Genomic DNA, 17,174 nt, shown 5'->3' on the forward strand with positions numbered 1-17,174 from the left:
TTATTATGCCAATCGTAGTCAATCTTGTAGTGAGCATAACGAACAAGTAAACTTGTTTCCAATCAGTCTATTAACAAAGAAACTTAGCCCCACATGGACCCCTCAGTTGAACGAGTTGGGGAACAAAAATTTGTTTGATGTGTACACGTTAACTCTATCGAAACAAATTGCGTAGAAGACCTCCAAAAGTCTTGTGTTAGTGAGAGATTCTGTTCGAAATTTTGATGTGGATGTAGACAGGAACGAAAGCATTTAGTAGTCAACAAGGGAGTCGAATTGATGAGTCATGTTCACTATGTAGGTCCATAATTTCTAGAAGGCCGTATGAGGTGAAGGGTGTCTCTCAACCGCACAATGCTGTCCACCGTGTTATTTCTGTCTCCCACTATAGTCAACATTCGGGGGATTTGAATAAGGATTTGTGGAGAGAATCGTTTGATCCACAACCACATTAAATAGTAGCATATTTATAAATCTAAATTATCAATTGTTTAGAATAATCATGCCAATTAATATTCTATTGGCCAAGAAAGTTTTTCAAAATATTAATCAACATTTTTTTTTTATGTATCAACCATTTCAAGTAGTACTCATTTTTTTTCAAGTATTTATTCTGAAAAGACTTATTATACTTCTTTGATTCAGCATGATAAATAAAATTCTTAACCAAATATATTGCATTCTAATTATCATTGTCAATGCATACAATTCTTTTTGTTTCACGCCAAATAACAAAGCACAACTTCTATAGCCACACTACTTCCTTCCATGCACGAACAACTACAATCTACCTAGCATATGTTTCATATAATACAACCATTAACTATCTTTATTCTCATCAAAATTACCACTATAAAAATATTGAATACATATCTACTAATTGATCTTCAACCTAATTAGAATTCATAATTTTCTATAAGTTTTATTTTCATCATTCTTTCTTAACTATATCATCACAACTTGAGATATTGATGGTATATAACTGAGAAAATCTTGTATGCATAGAAACACAAGATTTAGCACCTTCAACACCTATTCTTCACTATACCCTTCCATCTCCTCTTCAGTTTTCACAACTAAAATATAGTATTCTCGCTAAATAATTGTTTCCTTATTCTTGTTGAAGATTATTAAACTCTTCTTCTTTCTTTTAACATTCTTATATAAAATCAAAATTCCTAAACAAGACTAAAATTATATGTTTTCTAACCTATACAACTTTTTATCTAAGAGAAATTTGTATCACTTTCATCGTTTAACTTTTTAAGACATGCTTAATCGTCATTTATTCATTTCTTATGCATGTGTAGTCAATGATCTTGACATATTCCTACCATTTATGCCAATTTTTTGGTTCAAAAGAAAACAAATTGCCAATCCCACTCAATCTTGTTGTGAGCATAGCCAACAAATAAACTTGTTTTCAATCTGAGTTGGCATAGTGGTGAAGAAATTATATTCTTGAAAGAGCGGTCGCAAGTTCAAATCTAACAAGGATAAGGTATGTACATCTCATTTGAAGCACAATTAGATGCCTCCCAAAGAATACATCGTCGTCCAATATTTCTATAAACCTTATATAAATTACTGACATCATAGACTATAAAAGATGATTTTCTTTCCTAATCAACCTCTTAAAAAAAGAGACTTACACACAGACGGAACCAAACCTTCAATTGAAAGTGTGGTGGAAGAAGAGTCGAAGTCTTTCCAAAAGTCTTGTGTTAAAGAGTACAATATTCACGTTCGTGACAGCAAGGTTAGTGAGAGGTCTTTCTCGAAAGTTTGATGTCGATGTAGACAGGCACCGAGTAGTGCATTCATGAGTCATGGTCAATTGAACGTGTGGTGGAAGAAGAGTCGAAGTCTTTCCAAAAGTCTTGTGTTAAGAGTACAATATTCACGTTCATGACAGCATGGTTAGTGAGAGGTCTTTTTCGAAAGTTTGATGTCGATGTAGACAGGCACCGAGTAGTGCATTCATGAGTCATGGTCAGTATGAAGGCCGATAAGGATTAGATTTTTTGTGCTATATACACGTCGACAATTTCTAATATGGCCGTATGAGGTGAACGTTGTCTCTCAACCGTACGATGCTGTCCATCGTATTATTGCAGTCTCCCACTATACTGACCGTTAGGGGGATTTCAATAAGGGTTTGCGGAGGCAATTGGTTGATCCACAACCTCAATATTCTTAGTGATATGGCCTTTTTATTATCAATAATTTCATTGTGGAATCAGAAATCTTAGACAATATGTATCTTTGTTTATCATTATAATATTATAACCGTATTTTATTTTTTTCAATGTTATGAGATAATTATAAATTATTTTTAACAAGGTTAGAAAGTGATACAATGATAATAAAAAAATTGATTTAAAAAAAAATAATAAAAAATTTGATTTAAAAAAAATATAGATAATTATGAGTGAAATTTATGGTTTGTTAATTGTTGTAGAGTATTTGGAACTCTTATTTTAATGTAGTCTAGGTCTACTAATTTATTTATTTATTTGATAAAAGTGGATGAAACCACTGAAATTATATTAAAATTATTGTTTTCTACATGTGTCTGGTTCAAAGAGTATTGAAGGGAAAGAACCAGTAAGAAAACCCTTCAGTATTGCTCAAGAAAACATAGGCCTATCTACCCATTACAAATGTCCATAGGCTCCCCAAAAACCCTCCCAGCTACATAGCCATCCGCATTAGATATAAAGGAAGCTGTCTCAACCAACATATAGAAGAGAACATATCAAAATAGAACTAGTGCCTTCAACCCAGAACCATCTTGTCTAATCAACACATGTTTCCAGTCCTTTGAATAGAATAAATCTCACAACTAGAAAAGAACCTATGATAAGTGAACCTGCCAGCACAAAAATGGTGAGCAAACATATGACAATCCAGATAAGAAGAAAACATGGATGTTGAGGACCTCGAGGAAGCAAAATAAGACCGAGCCATAAGGTAAGCCAAAGTAACAACCAAAGAAATAGCAGCAGGATGAGAAACCATATGAAACACCAAGCTATCTACAGTTTCCAGTTCCTCAAAAACATCCACCAACCACCAATTTTAACAAGTACTCTCCAAAGAAAACAAAGCATTTTGTGTTAGTACTAATTTACTTTTTATGTCATGAAGAGTAAAATAAAAATAAAAATGATAACTACAAATCATCTATAAGACAACATATTATAGTGGATGGCTCTCTAAGAAAATTAATGGAAATTCAAATTGTCAATAGACCTATTTCCTTGAGATGTATAATATCTATGAAACTTCAGTAGTAAGATAATATATTGAGATAAAATGATTTTTTTTAGGATGTTATAATTTGTTGTTGAAAGAATTTTTTTATTAATACTTATTTCTTTTTATTAATGAAATTATTTTATTTGTAACATATAGAAGGAAAAATATTTTCTTTGAGCATTAAAATCTTGCATTTTTTTATATAGAATGAACAAGCTTAGTGAATTTACAATATAAAGGTGTTATGGAAATTATGTTCTTGAATTCTAAATATTAATAATTGATAGTTTTTAATTGTTGATGAGCATATTTTCTTATTGTTAAGTTGTACTTACAACTATGATTGAATAGTTTAAAATTTCAATTTTAATATTTCAGACTATAGAAATTTTCTTTTGTTGTAGAAAAAGAAGAGACTCAATGAAGTGGTATAATAGAATTGATACATATAAGATCTCAAGAAATGGTAACATAAATATAATGTAAAGACTATATGTAAAATTTTCGCCTTAAAAAATCATAACACAACAAAAATTTATTTATTGTATAAAATTCAATAATTCTCTAATACAATTGTGAATCTCATATTTCACTCTTAATCATCTATAAATATTTCTAAATGCATCAAATGTAATTTTACACTTAGCATGAATCATGCAAAAGCTAAACATGAGAAAGATAAGAAAATATCCAAAGTAACATAAAGAAAAATGGAAAAATTTTACAACTTAAAAAATATGTAAAATATGATGAGATTTTCCAATGATTATAAACACATGCTAAGTATAGAAAATTTACTAACATTTTCCCAATTGCTAAATACATTATATAGGGACCCTTAATTATAAGTTTAGAGTGCCTATGCACATTAATATTCTACAGGCCAATAAAATTTCTTGAAATACTCATAACTTTGTTAATGAATCAACAATATTCTTTAGTGTATCAAACTTTTTCAATAATACTCATTTTCCTTCAAGTATTTCTCTTGAAAAGGTATATTGCACTCTAATATGCTTTGATTGAGCATGATAAATAGCATTTTTGACCAAATATATTGTAACCTAACTATCATTGTCAATTCATAGATTTTTTTGTTTGAAGACAAATAATGAAGCACAACCTCTCTAGCCACCACTACATCCTTACATACATGAGCAGTTAACATGCAGTTAGCATACGTTGTAGATATCACAACCATTTAAAGGAACTATTTTTCTTCTAACTTACTACTCCATATAAAATATTGAATACATACTACTAGTTCACCTTCAACCTAATAGGAATCCATATTATTTTATTTTCATCATATCTTCCTTTATAACAAGTTGCAAGCTAATGTATCATATAGATATATAAAGTTTTATTCATAGTATTCCAATATTCTTTATCTCATTTGGATATATATCTACCCACACTACAACTTCATGTACAATGTCTTGTCTAGTTAAAAATGTTGTAGACATGAGTATGTCAATTGCTCTAACATTAGCAATCTCACACATTTTCTCAATTTTACTTTCTATTTGAAGACATTTTTGAGTAGATAAGTTTTTATGAAAGAAGTGGAGTTTCTATACATTTAATATCTTGCAAACTAAATCTCTACAAAATCAGTTTAACATATTTCTTATAAAGTAATCACAAATTTGTATTCAAAAAGTTAGTTCTAGCTTCTATATGTAAAATAAACATTGCAGGAGAAAGATTTTTCATGTCAATCATAAGATAGCTTTCATTTTCATATTATTACAAATTAGTAACATGTCATCTACATGCAACACTACGATAACAAAAATATATCCTTCATATTTAAAATACATTAAATAAGGTAATCCCCCAACTATAAAATATTTATGTAACATTTAGATTTAGAAATTGAAGTGAGATAAACATCTCTTTTCAAACAATTTTTGGTTATATTTAAAGATGGAAAAGGAAAATGCATATTGTAATATTTAAATACTATTTTAAAATAGTAATGAAGAACTAATTGATTACAATCCATCCTTCCATGCTACTCTCCATGTGTCCATCGACAAGAGAAATATCCACCATTAACGAGCATTAAGGGATTCTGTAATCAATGCATATGATGCAGATATACCAGAAATGGAACTTCCTTGTTGTGCTTTATAACCCACGTCTAGGAATGCTGGTTGCAAAGGTTTCTCAAAATCAATCCCATCTTTTGTTAATAGTATTGTCACGACCTCAGACATTGATGGCCTATGACTAGCAGAAGCTTGTATGCATAGAAGTGCAAGGTTTATCACCCTCAACACCTCTTCTTTGCTATACCCTTCCATCTCCTCTTGAGTTTTCACCAGCTCTAAAACATTGTTTTCTTCGTATAGCCTCCAAACCTGCCATAATATTTTTTCAAAATGATCAAGCTTGTAAAGGGAGCGAATGATGAGATAAATGGATTGAAAGAATATTATTAGAATCTTAAGATACCCATTCAAGCAGATATTGCATATGAGGTGGTTGATTCAAGTCAATGCTTTTTCTGCCACTGACAATTTCAAGAACCACTAAACCAAAGCTGTAGGTGTCAGCTTTCTCTGTTAATTGCCCACGGCTAGCGTATTCAGGAGCCGTGTATCCTCTACGAAAAGAAAAAGAACAGTGTTAGTATCTATATTGAAAACTTTGAAATTGGGAAAAACAGTGGAGTAAGTAGTTTTCTCACAGCGTTCCTGCAAATTTTGAGCTAAGATGACTTTTATCATCTGGAAGAAGTCTTGCCAGCCCAAAATCTGCTATTTTTGGCTCAAAGTTCTCGTCAAGTAATATATTGCTTGATTTAATATCACGATGGATGATACAGACATGGAATTCCTCATGGAGATAGGCAAGACCACGAGCAGTGCCCAAGATAATGTTGAACCTTTCCTTCCAACTCAAAGTTTTTTTATGTTCTCCTGCATGTGGGGCAACTCACTAGAGTTTCAAAACCTATCAATTTATTTGTAACAGATCTAAAAAGCAAAAGAGGAAAGTTGAGGAGTAGCAAACCAAATAATATTCTGTCGAGGCTGCTGTTGGGCATGTACTCATAAACCAGGAATCTTTCTTGGCCTTGTCTGCAACATCCAAGTAAACGCACAAGATTTTTGTGATGAACATTAGAAATGAGTTTCACTTCGCTTTCAAATTCAGAAATTGCACGGGCAGAGCGACCTATTAACAGCTTCTTTACTGCCACAGCTTTACCACTTTTCAATGTACCCTGCAAATATCAAGTAACCCATCATTTGAATACCTTAACACACAAACCTAATTAGGGAGGGAAATAATTGATAATTTACCTTAAATACTTCACCAAACCCTCCTTCTCCAAGTTTATTCGCTGGATCAAAATCGTTGGTTGCTTGTTTCAGTACCTTGAAGTCAAAATCTCCCGGGCCACGAAGTTCTGTTGCTCCTTCAGTATCCACTGTTCCATATTTTTGTTATATCAGTACTAATTAAGATCGAACAGACTTGCAAGGTTTTGCTTCCTTATCTATAATATATTAAATTTAGCCTTTTAAGAGTTTACCTTGTTTCTGGCTTGGCCGAATTATTTTCTTCCGGAAGACAAGGAGACAAGTTATAAGGCCTAGTAGGAATACCCCTCCGACAATACCAATTATTATCCACACAGCAGAACTCACCTTCTTCTTCCCTGAAAAATAAGATGGAGAATACCTCAACTGTGAACAAATCATTGCAAATAAGAGTAAATGTCTGACATAAATTTTAATCAAAAGCGATTCAGGTGATTTTATGAAATTGTAAATTGAAACGTGGATCTACGTGTGGAAAAAATGTTAACAAAATTGCAAGCTCTTCAATTGAATGTAATTAAATTGTAACCTGAGGGTAAGAAAAGTGCCAAGTCGATAGTTGCATTTATTGGATAAAAGGGTTTGGAATCGTATCGCAAGTAGCAGCCGGCGTCTATAGCCCGTCCCTCGGAGCGAGGAAAACACGTATTTATGTTTTCCTGAGCAGTACTCAGACAACTTTCGCAGGAATCCCTTTGAATGGAACGCAGACAGAAGGCAAGTCCATAGATAGTCGTATTAGACGGCCCTCGTCTCGTCTGCGCAGCAAAATAACCATTTATTCGCGGAGTCGCGCTGCAAAGATCACTTATCAAACTTCGACCTGTTGCCGAAAATGAACTGGAAGCTGCGGCGTTGACTTGGCCGCACACCGGTTTATGTGTGGCATCAGTATATTTATCATAAAAATTGTAATTCTCGTAACGCAGATAACAGCCGTCGTAGTATGCTTTGCAGGACATATAGGGACAGTTGCGTGCTTGCTTCTCTGCAAAGTTTATGCAGTCGACGCAATCGGCAGGGGATTTATCCTTTCTGCACTGCGCCAGAACGTATACTGAATCTGCCAGATCTGTTGGTGTCTCCTTGTCTGTTGTAGCAAATCCAGATGGAGCAACTTCTTCCACCACAGTTTCCAGCGCGGCGTTCAAAATTTGCTTGAAGACGGTTGCGTTGCCGCTGGGGTCATAGTTGCATTGGTAGGATAAAAGCTTGGCCTCAGGATCTGCTCTAATGGGAGCCATTGCTATGCATAATAAAATAATAAACCTTATAATTTTATCCGCAGGCTGGGCAGTTGCATCGACCACTCTGCAATTCCCCATTGATATTCGAGGCAAACTTGAAATACCAGTGCCGAAGACGTTATTTGCTGCTTTGTTAAGACCACCAAATCTTATAAACCATGATAATAAAAAATATGGTTAGAAATAGACCTAGTGTTAGTCCTAACCCTGATTACCGTTACAGTTATGTTTAGAATAGAATTAGTATTATTGTTAGATTTAGAATTAGAGTTATGATTAAGGATACAATCAAAATTATGTTAAGGAAAGGAAATCGTGCGGAGAGTTCTAAGGGTTTTTTGCATGGTTGTTTCTCTGTATTGTGTGTTTCTTTGTGGTTTTTCTGATGTCATATCATATTTATTGCGAGATGTTTTAGCCTTTTCATGGCTTCAGCGAGCCTCAACCTAGCTAGTGTTGGAGTTTTGGCATCTGGCAATCATGACACCGCCAATCAAACGGCCTAGGAAATTTGTTCCCAAAGTTTTTCACGAGGTACACTTTTTGGTACCCCAGATTTTGTCTTGCTTGTTCAAGGCTTGTCAATGGCTTGAAATGTTTACTTTAATAGGTTGTTTTGTGGGGAATGTTCCATTTAAAAGCATGCTTCCTAAATGGATTGCCAACGCCTAGGCCCCTCATGGGGTCAAGGTTGATGGCATCCAGAATCTCACCAAAGGATTTTTTTGTTTCGTTTGGACGATTCCACCCATGTGCATGATATTATACATCATTGGGCTTGGTTTGTTCAGTCCTCTTTGCTTGTTTTTCAGTCATGGTCGTGAGACTTTTTTGTCTTTGATGACAAGAAGCCGAAAGTCCTAGTCTGGATATAATTTTTTGGTCTCCCTTTTCCTTGTTAGCCCTTTATGCAGACGATTGCCCAATCCATTGGCAAGGTGGTGGTTTGCATGGACCCCGATTGTTTTTCCATACCCCTCCTCAAAAAGGGTATGCGTTGAAGTGGATTTGTTTCAGGACATCAAAAAGACTAGAGATATTTAGATAGGAGGTTTGTGTTACTCTCAACAAGTAATTTATCTGAACTTGCCCAATACTTGTTTTTGGTGCCAATCTTCAGAACATAAGATTAAGGACTATCCTTTGGTTCCCTCAAGAGATAGAACTCCTCCCAAGGAAGTTGCTCCTCCTTGTTTTGAAGCTCCCAAAACTAAGGATGGTTGGACTACCATTGTTCGCAAAGGAAAGGGCTTTTCAACCACTTCTCAAAATCCTTCAAACTCTATTGTTTCTCAAATGCAACCCCAAGTTTCTTCGTAGCACAACCACAACCATAGCCGTCACCATTGCAACAACCAATTTTAAACCATGTTTTACAGGGGAAGAAGCCTACAGGCTTCGGTGGTGCCCACTCTTCTTGGGGATGCACCCCCTACCCGCTTCTCTTGTTTCATTTCAAACATCCTCTCTACGTGATTCTCATAGCCCTTTTGCGTGTGTTGAGGATAGCAACAAACCTCCTAAAAAGTGGCGAGTAGTTCCACACTCAAGTTTCTAGTCAAAAGATTTTTTGCAAAACAGTTTCTCCTTTGTTGAGGACAAGGATAACATGCATGATTTTCAATCATGAATTTCATGTCTTGGAATGTTCAAGGTCTTTCTGACCTTTCTTGGAAATATTTCATGTGGGATACTTGACTGGATATCTGGGTATTGATTTTTTTAATTTTTAAGAGATTAAAATTGTTGCTTTCATGTTTACTACTACATGCCATGTTATTTGGTCAAATGGCCAAGTTTTTGCTTCAGATCACAAAGCTAGTTGAGGAGGTGTTGTCACCCTTCTCTTGCCATGTTGGCAATCCTCTATTGTAAATTGTGGAGTGGACCCACTCAGAGATTGGTTTGGGTCCTCATATTAGTTGACAATCATTCCTTTAGGATCATTAATGTTTATGCTCCCAATGATGGTGTGGAAAGATCTCATCTTTAGCGATGGATTTTAGATTTGTTGCCACATACTACTTGGGTTTTGTGTGGCAACTTTAATATGGCTGAGGTGGTTTCTGATAACGAAGGTGTTTTGCCTTTTTGATGGACAACTAGGGAGAGAGAAGCTTGGTTTTACATGCATAATAAATTGGGTCTTTTCAATCCAAATACCAACAGCCACAATCCAAATGGTGTTTGGCACAATCGGAGTAATTTTTGGGTAGGTATTGATAGAATTCAAATAAGGCTTGATTGTGCTATGATCATAGCTCAATCTTTTTTCTCCTTTAGAGATAACCAAGAGCTTCTGGTTTTACCTCTCTTCTAGGCAACATTGTTAGACCACTTCCCCATAAATCTCTCCATTAATTGGTAAGTGGATCATGTTCGACCTCTCAAATATCATTTTTTTTCTGAATACTTCTTTGCTAAATCATTCTACCATGGTCTCCTACATTCAACAGGTTTGGACCTTGGAAAGTTGTCCCACTTAGCTGTTCAACTAGATTACATGGTGGAATGATGCTATCCAATGCACAACTTGCTTTTTTCACATCTATGGAAGACAACTAGTAGTGTATACCCGACAGTTCTATGATGCTTATACTCTATACTTGCATCATGGGTGATCCCATAATACTAGATTACACTTTTTGGCCAAACTTGACACTAAAATCAACTTTTTGCATCAGATCTTTACTTTCTAAAACCTATAGTAGCTAAAGCATTAAGAATTTGAACATGAAGTAAACTACTAATTTGTGAGATTTTTCATATAGATTCTAAATATATTTTATAAAAAATAATTAGAAACTAATTATCCATATTGTTATGTAACTTTTAGTAACTCAATATTTACAGTAATCAACATTTTTCGGAAGTGACATTTATTTGGTAATGCATAACATTTTTTATAGCAAGAAGGAAATTCTAATTTTTAAAATATAGAATTGTCACACCAATATCTAGTGAAAGGATACTTTTCATAATTTTTTGTTACATATTCTTTTTTTAGTTATTTTATGAAGACAAAGTAATTGTAATTTGGACAAAGGTGTATTCCATAATGTATTTTTTTTTTTGTATGCATTTAAATTAATTTCTTATTTTTGTGTTGAAATGAGGATATTAATACCTAGGGGAAAGATATTTTTTACAATTTTTTTCTCTATTTTTCCATTTTTCTACATGTGTGAAACACAATCCTTAATTTTTGATGAAAAACCTACATTCATAACAAATAAAAAATAAATATATTAATGAAATTATATACATTAAAAAAATATAGTATTTGGAAAGATTATAATAAGGACTAAATACTTAAGAAAATAAAACTTCTAAATGAATTCGTTTAACCCCCAAAAGCTAATGTAAAAGTGGATTTTTATTAGCATTTTGATAGGTGTGAAGGAAATTCCATTGTAGGTATGATTTTGAAGTAGAGAGGTTCTATCCAATAAATTTTGATCTAAGAGTCTTTGATCTAACACTCCTCAATTAATTACTTCAAAGGGGACCTATTAAAGCTTAAACCATTATCTTTTCTAAAAAATGTATGATTTCAACAAAAACCAGGATGTACCAAAAAGTGTAACCTAGTATTGTGGGATCACCCTCATGCCACAAAATCTCTCAATACCAACCCCTTATGTCCTACCTTGCAGGTTCAAGTTGCTTAGCTCAAGCACCAAAAACAAATTGTTGACAGTTATGCCACCTGTGTTGCCAAGATCAAGGCTAGGCTTCACTAGCTTAAAGTGATAGATCATGCACCCAAAGAATTTTTTTTGTCTCTCAAAGCTCATCTGGTGCAGGAGCACCCAAAGACACAAATGAAGCCTAAAGAGTCTAATATCACCCATGAGGTTAAAATTTAATGACCTTGTCACATTGACATCATATGTAGTAGTTTGATAGGTTTGTGAGTCAATAAGACTCAATTGATGTAAGACATTGTCATGGTTGCATTTTATAAGCGGCCATGGACAAATGACCATGTGAGCTAGTAGGAGTCTAGGCATGAGTCAGGAAATAAATATTGGTCTTAGAAACATCAGACCAATCCTTGGAATAGGCTGTATACACCTTGGAGTCGCCAAATTTGAAAGTTGCATGTTGACAACTTTTGTTGTCATTGCAAAATGTTGTAAAAAGGGGTAACTAATCCTCCAACACTTCCAAAGTTTAAAAAGTGGTTGGAAACCATTAGGGAGGATATATTAGGCCCACTTGTATTTATTCTAAGGTTTTTGTTGAAGTGGTTGTTGTTGGTGATATTTTGAAGTTTTGGAGTAATACAACATACTTGGAGTTTCCTGAAATTCTGCGTGTTTGATGTTCATTTCTTACCTATACGGATTGGAGGATTCATGAAACCAATTGGAAGATTTAGGGAAGTCTCTTAAATTTCATTTGAATTAAATTTGAGGTCTTGTAACAATTGATTTTTAAAGATCCACCAAAACCTATCTGGACTAGTCACAAACCCTGCCAGCACCCAGGGTTTCACTGAAAAAATGCCCTTAATCTGACATTTTCACCAGAGGACCAAACAAATTGTGGGAAAATGTTAGAGGGTCTATTGTACCATAATATTTTGGTTTTGGTTTGCAAGGAGGCTCCAAGCCCGAGGAGATTGAATTGACCCTAGGCGGACATCTTTATGTGACTGCCTGAACTGTAGAAGTGTAAATCACTTGCAATAGGAAAAGGAGATGGGATCAAGTCCTTAAAGCTTGGATTTGGTGGTTTTAAATCTTACCCTACCTTTCATAAGTGTTGGTTTAGTTAGGGGACTAATACAAGGGGTACTTGCTTTGTAAATTAGGCCTAATTGGCTTAATTAGGTCTGTAAGGACAGTAAGGGTACATGACTTTAAAATTGGGGTTTTAAAATTGGGGTTAAAGTATAATCCTTTGGTGAATTGTGTAACTTGATAAAGGGTATATGAATCTTCCCTTAGTTTTTCTTTTCCTTTGGAATTTTATTAAGTTGTGTGGGGAAAACCCAACCAATAGGGCTACTAGACAAATAGGTCAGTTGTGAGACAAGTACCCCCCAAGCACATTTGATGGTCATATCTAATGGATGTTTTGAGTTGGTTAGACTACAAATAGACAAAATAAAATAGGTTTCCATCCCAATGGTACCTAATTATTGTCTACCATTCACACAAGGGTTGAGTGTTTCCATCCCACCGGTATTGAAAGATAGTGTTAGATACAAATCCTGTATGGATCTAGTCACACAAATTGTTGTGTGAGTTGAGAACTTGTTAGGTATGTTGTTTGACACCTTGAACAAAAAAAAACAACTTGGTTTGGACATAGTAGTTGTGGGTGAGAGAATTTATCACCTAGTTTGTTCCTTGGCTCTGCATCATCATCACTCCTCACCTAGTATTAAGCACATTAAGGATGGTCAAATGGTGGTTTTTGTGATATTGAATATCCTTCAAGTCTTTTTTAGACATTATGAGAAATTACAATCTACTTAGGGAAATTCTCCTTAACATGATAGGGTCTTGAGAAAATGTATCTTTGTTGTTCCCTCTTGGTTATGGGTATGTGTAGGATCATGGTGGGAGAAACTAGGCCCTTAAGTGGTGATAAAAATTTAGAAAAATAGAGTTAGAAAAGTTGACACAAAAATTTGAATAAGTTATCAACATTATTTAAAAAACATTTAAGAGTAGAATCTAGAGAAAATTGAATGTAGTTTCTAGGCTACTAGTTGTTTTATGAAAAAACAAACAAATCTAATTGCCAAAATTTTTAAAATTCAATGTAGTAGTACTAAAATTTCAGAAAACTTGAATAAGAAGGAGGTTTCTATTTAACAACCCTAACCACAATCAAAAAATGGTATTTTCTTATAATATTTTAGATATAAGCAGAAAACTCATGTCCAAATCTGACACATATTTTTAATTTTATTTTTTTAATTAAATAATTAATTGTGAATTTTCTACAACTTTTTTAAAATATAAAAATTTGTATGTCTGACAACCATAACTTGGTCAAAACTTTATGAAATTTAAATTTTTTAAATCCTATAGTATGTGAAGTATAGAATGTGATGCATATTTTGGATTAAAAAAATGTGATATCATTTGAAAGTTATAAATGTTTTTCAATTAGCCTGCCAAACACGACTTTCATCGTAATTCAAATAGAAAATGGATAATAATTATTTATTAAAATCAAAATAAGGCTTAATAAATATTTGTGGGAAATTGAGAATCTCCTTAAAAAACCCTTTTCATTTCATCAATTTTGGATTTAAAAAAGTCATCAGCCACATGGTAAAAGTTTAGAAAAGCAAGGAAAACTCCTAAATACATTTTTTTATGTTGGCTTTCTAGGTTTGACATTTCCTAGCCAATTCCCAAAGCAATCCAAAAGGTAAATCCCAAGACTACATACTTTTGTCAGATGTAATAAATATCGGATATATCCGCAAGTAATGGATATCCTAATTCTATTAGTTTAATTTTATAAATATAATATATAATATATTATATTACAATTATGTATAATATTTAAAATATTATTTTATATATAAATATTTATATATATTACTAATACATATAATATAATATAATTAATGATATTAATATATATATATATCCTGATATCACATTTTATATTAAATAAATTATGTTTCCATAGATCCCTTGTGTAATTATCCCATTTGGAATCTATTTCCCTCTAACTATAGGTCTATCTCTCTCATTATCCCTAACACCATGTACATTTATTTATACCCAAATATCTCCTCCTATCTATCATACTTCTATATATTGAGCTCTCTCTCTCTCTCTCTCTCTCTCTCTCTCTCTCTCTCTCTCTCTCTCTCTCACCCTCCCTTGCCAACAACCTCTCCTTTTCCACTTCTCTCGCTCTCTCGCCCCTCTCCATATATGCTTCTCTCCCTTTCTTTGCTCTCTCCCTTTCTTCGCTCTCTCCCTTGCCCACACCCTCTCCCTTTCCCCTTCTCTCCCTATCCCTTTATTGATACTTCCATCTCTACCCTCTCCCCCTCATTCTAATTACTTTGTCTCTCTCTATATCCCTTTCCCCTTCTCTCCCCATCTCTTTCTCTCCATTTCCCACTATCTATCCCTTTGTTAATACTTCCATCTCTCTCTCTCTCTCTCTCTCTCTCTCTATATATATATATATATATATATATCCCTTTCCCCCTCTCCCTTTCCTCTTCTCTCCTTATCTATCACTCGCCCTCTATCCCTTGCCAACTCTCTCTCTCTAGATCCCTTTCCCCTTCTCTCCCTATCTCTCCCTTTCCCCTTCTCTCCCTATCTCTCCCTTTCTCCTTCTCTCCCTATCTATTGTTCCCCTATCCCTTTCCAACCCCCTCTCCCTCTCCCCTTCTCTTTCTCTCTCTCTAGATCTATTTCCCCTTCTCTTCCTATCTATCCTTCTCCCTTTCTCATTCTCTCCTTATCTATATCACTCTCCCTATACCCCTTCCCAATCCCCCCCTCTCCCTCTCTAGATCCCTTTCCCCTTCTCTCCCTTTCTTGTTATGGACTCCTCTCTCCCCCTCCCTTGCCCAATCTCTCTCTCTATCTCTATCTCATTCAAAAAAATTTGTGAAACACATCCAACTTTGCAAATTTGACAAAAGGATTTTGAATATCTGAACCCATTTTACTGTGTAGCTCTTAATATTTGTAATACTTGTTGCAAATACCATGTAGAATTTTCAGTGTACCATGAGCTATTATGCGATATTCTTCTTCTTTGTATAAAAATAAAATGTTGCACGAGTGTGGTACAATGCAACTTCCAAAATCATCGAGGGACTTGCTACATCTATTTTTATGTCCTAGAGATGATGGGTGTTTTCTCTATAGAAATGATTGTTTAAATGTGAAGTGCTCATAATGTGGTGGCTTTTCAAAGTTTTTTTTATGTTTTCATGAGGGAAACAAAAATGAATTTGCAAAAAATATTGTGAGAAAAAAAGATATGAGATGGTCAAATATACTTTGATGAATGAAGATGAAGATTCTAGAGGTAAGTTGGTTACAAAAAAATGCAGTATTGCTGATTTTATTTTAGATTTTAAGGAAAATATTTTTTACAAGTATGCAAGGAATAAGCCATAGGCCTTAGTGGTTGGATTAGCAATTCAAGATGTGTAAGAACACTTTCCCAATTGACACTAAATTAGTGGTTGATTTTGTAGAAAACTACACATTGCAACCACAAAATGAAGTACAAGATCAATATTATAGTTCCATTCAAATTGCTATTTTTATCGACATAACATATATGCATGCCCCTAATAGTACTAGAGAGGATAGGTAGATAATCAGGGAGTATTATTTTTATATTAGTGATGATAGATCTCACTCCTCTGAGTATGTGCAACATTTGTTTGAGAATTTTTTGGAGTTCTTGTAGGATAAAGATATTATAGTGGGTTGACATCTCATTTGGTTAGATAACTGCATGGTTCAATTTAATAATTCTCATGCATTTTACTAGTTGAGTAGAATGCATGTAGAGAGGGGTGTACCTTATATTTGGAGTTTTTTTGAAGATGGGTATGAGAAAGGGGAGCATGATGGAGCAGATGCATGTTTGAAGAGATTTATAGTTAAGGATCAATTGAATATATCAGGTGCTAAATTTTATGATGCATGTTCTATTTTTGATTGGTGTAGATCAACAATACCACTAAGAGGGACACGTGATTCAATAGTGTGCAGTTTTTTTTGGTTAGTTGAGGAGGGTATAGTAGGACATAGATTGGATTTTTAGACAATCAAAGATTCTTCAAAGATGCATTCATTTTGAAGCTCAGATGCTAGTACATGGACCATTTAGACATAAGAGTTGTATTTAGTGTGAGTGGGATCAATGCGAGTCAAGTGAGTGGGTGGATAGATGGATCCCACAATATCTAACTCCTTTATTTAAAATAATATTTATGCCAAACATTGTCATGGAAAGTTCAGTTGTGTATGATCATCTTTTAGATCTTCTACAACAAGGACATGTTTTTGCAGTTGTTGGACCACAGAGGAATGAAGAGAGATCAGATTACTAGTTGGCATGATGTGTACAAGGAAAGAAAAAGCTAACACAGTCAATGACAGATGATGATGGGTTCACCACAAGGAATTGAAGAGAGATCAAAATACTAGTTGACATGATGTGTATAAGGAAATCAAAATATAACACAGTCAATGACAAATGATGATGGGTTCATGTATGTTGGTTTAAAGATTTTGTTCCCTTCAAAATATGGCAATATGACTCCTAGCCTTGGATTAGGGAACACACTATTAACAATTGTTGGATAAGT

The 17,174-nt window shown here is 34.1% G+C and overlaps 1 protein-coding gene across 1 annotated transcript; it reads right to left on the reverse strand.

Moving 5' to 3' along the window:
• Positions 1–5,105: 5,105 nt before the first annotated feature.
• Positions 5,106–7,991, reverse strand: LOC131054439 (cysteine-rich receptor-like protein kinase 2). Its single transcript, XM_057988954.1, has 7 exons — positions 7,126–7,991; positions 6,809–6,934; positions 6,576–6,703; positions 6,283–6,496; positions 5,957–6,188; positions 5,722–5,872; positions 5,106–5,627 (listed from the first exon to the last, which is right to left on the reverse strand). Exons 1-7 carry the CDS (start codon positions 7,919–7,921, stop codon positions 5,319–5,321), a joined length of 1,956 nt encoding a protein of 651 aa, XP_057844937.1. The 5' UTR covers positions 7,922–7,991; the 3' UTR covers positions 5,106–5,318.
• Positions 7,992–17,174: the final 9,183 nt, after the last annotated feature.

This window comes from Cryptomeria japonica, chromosome 10 (assembly GCF_030272615.1).
Source record: "Cryptomeria japonica chromosome 10, Sugi_1.0, whole genome shotgun sequence".
Classification (NCBI taxonomy): domain Eukaryota; kingdom Viridiplantae; phylum Streptophyta; class Pinopsida; order Cupressales; family Cupressaceae; genus Cryptomeria; species Cryptomeria japonica.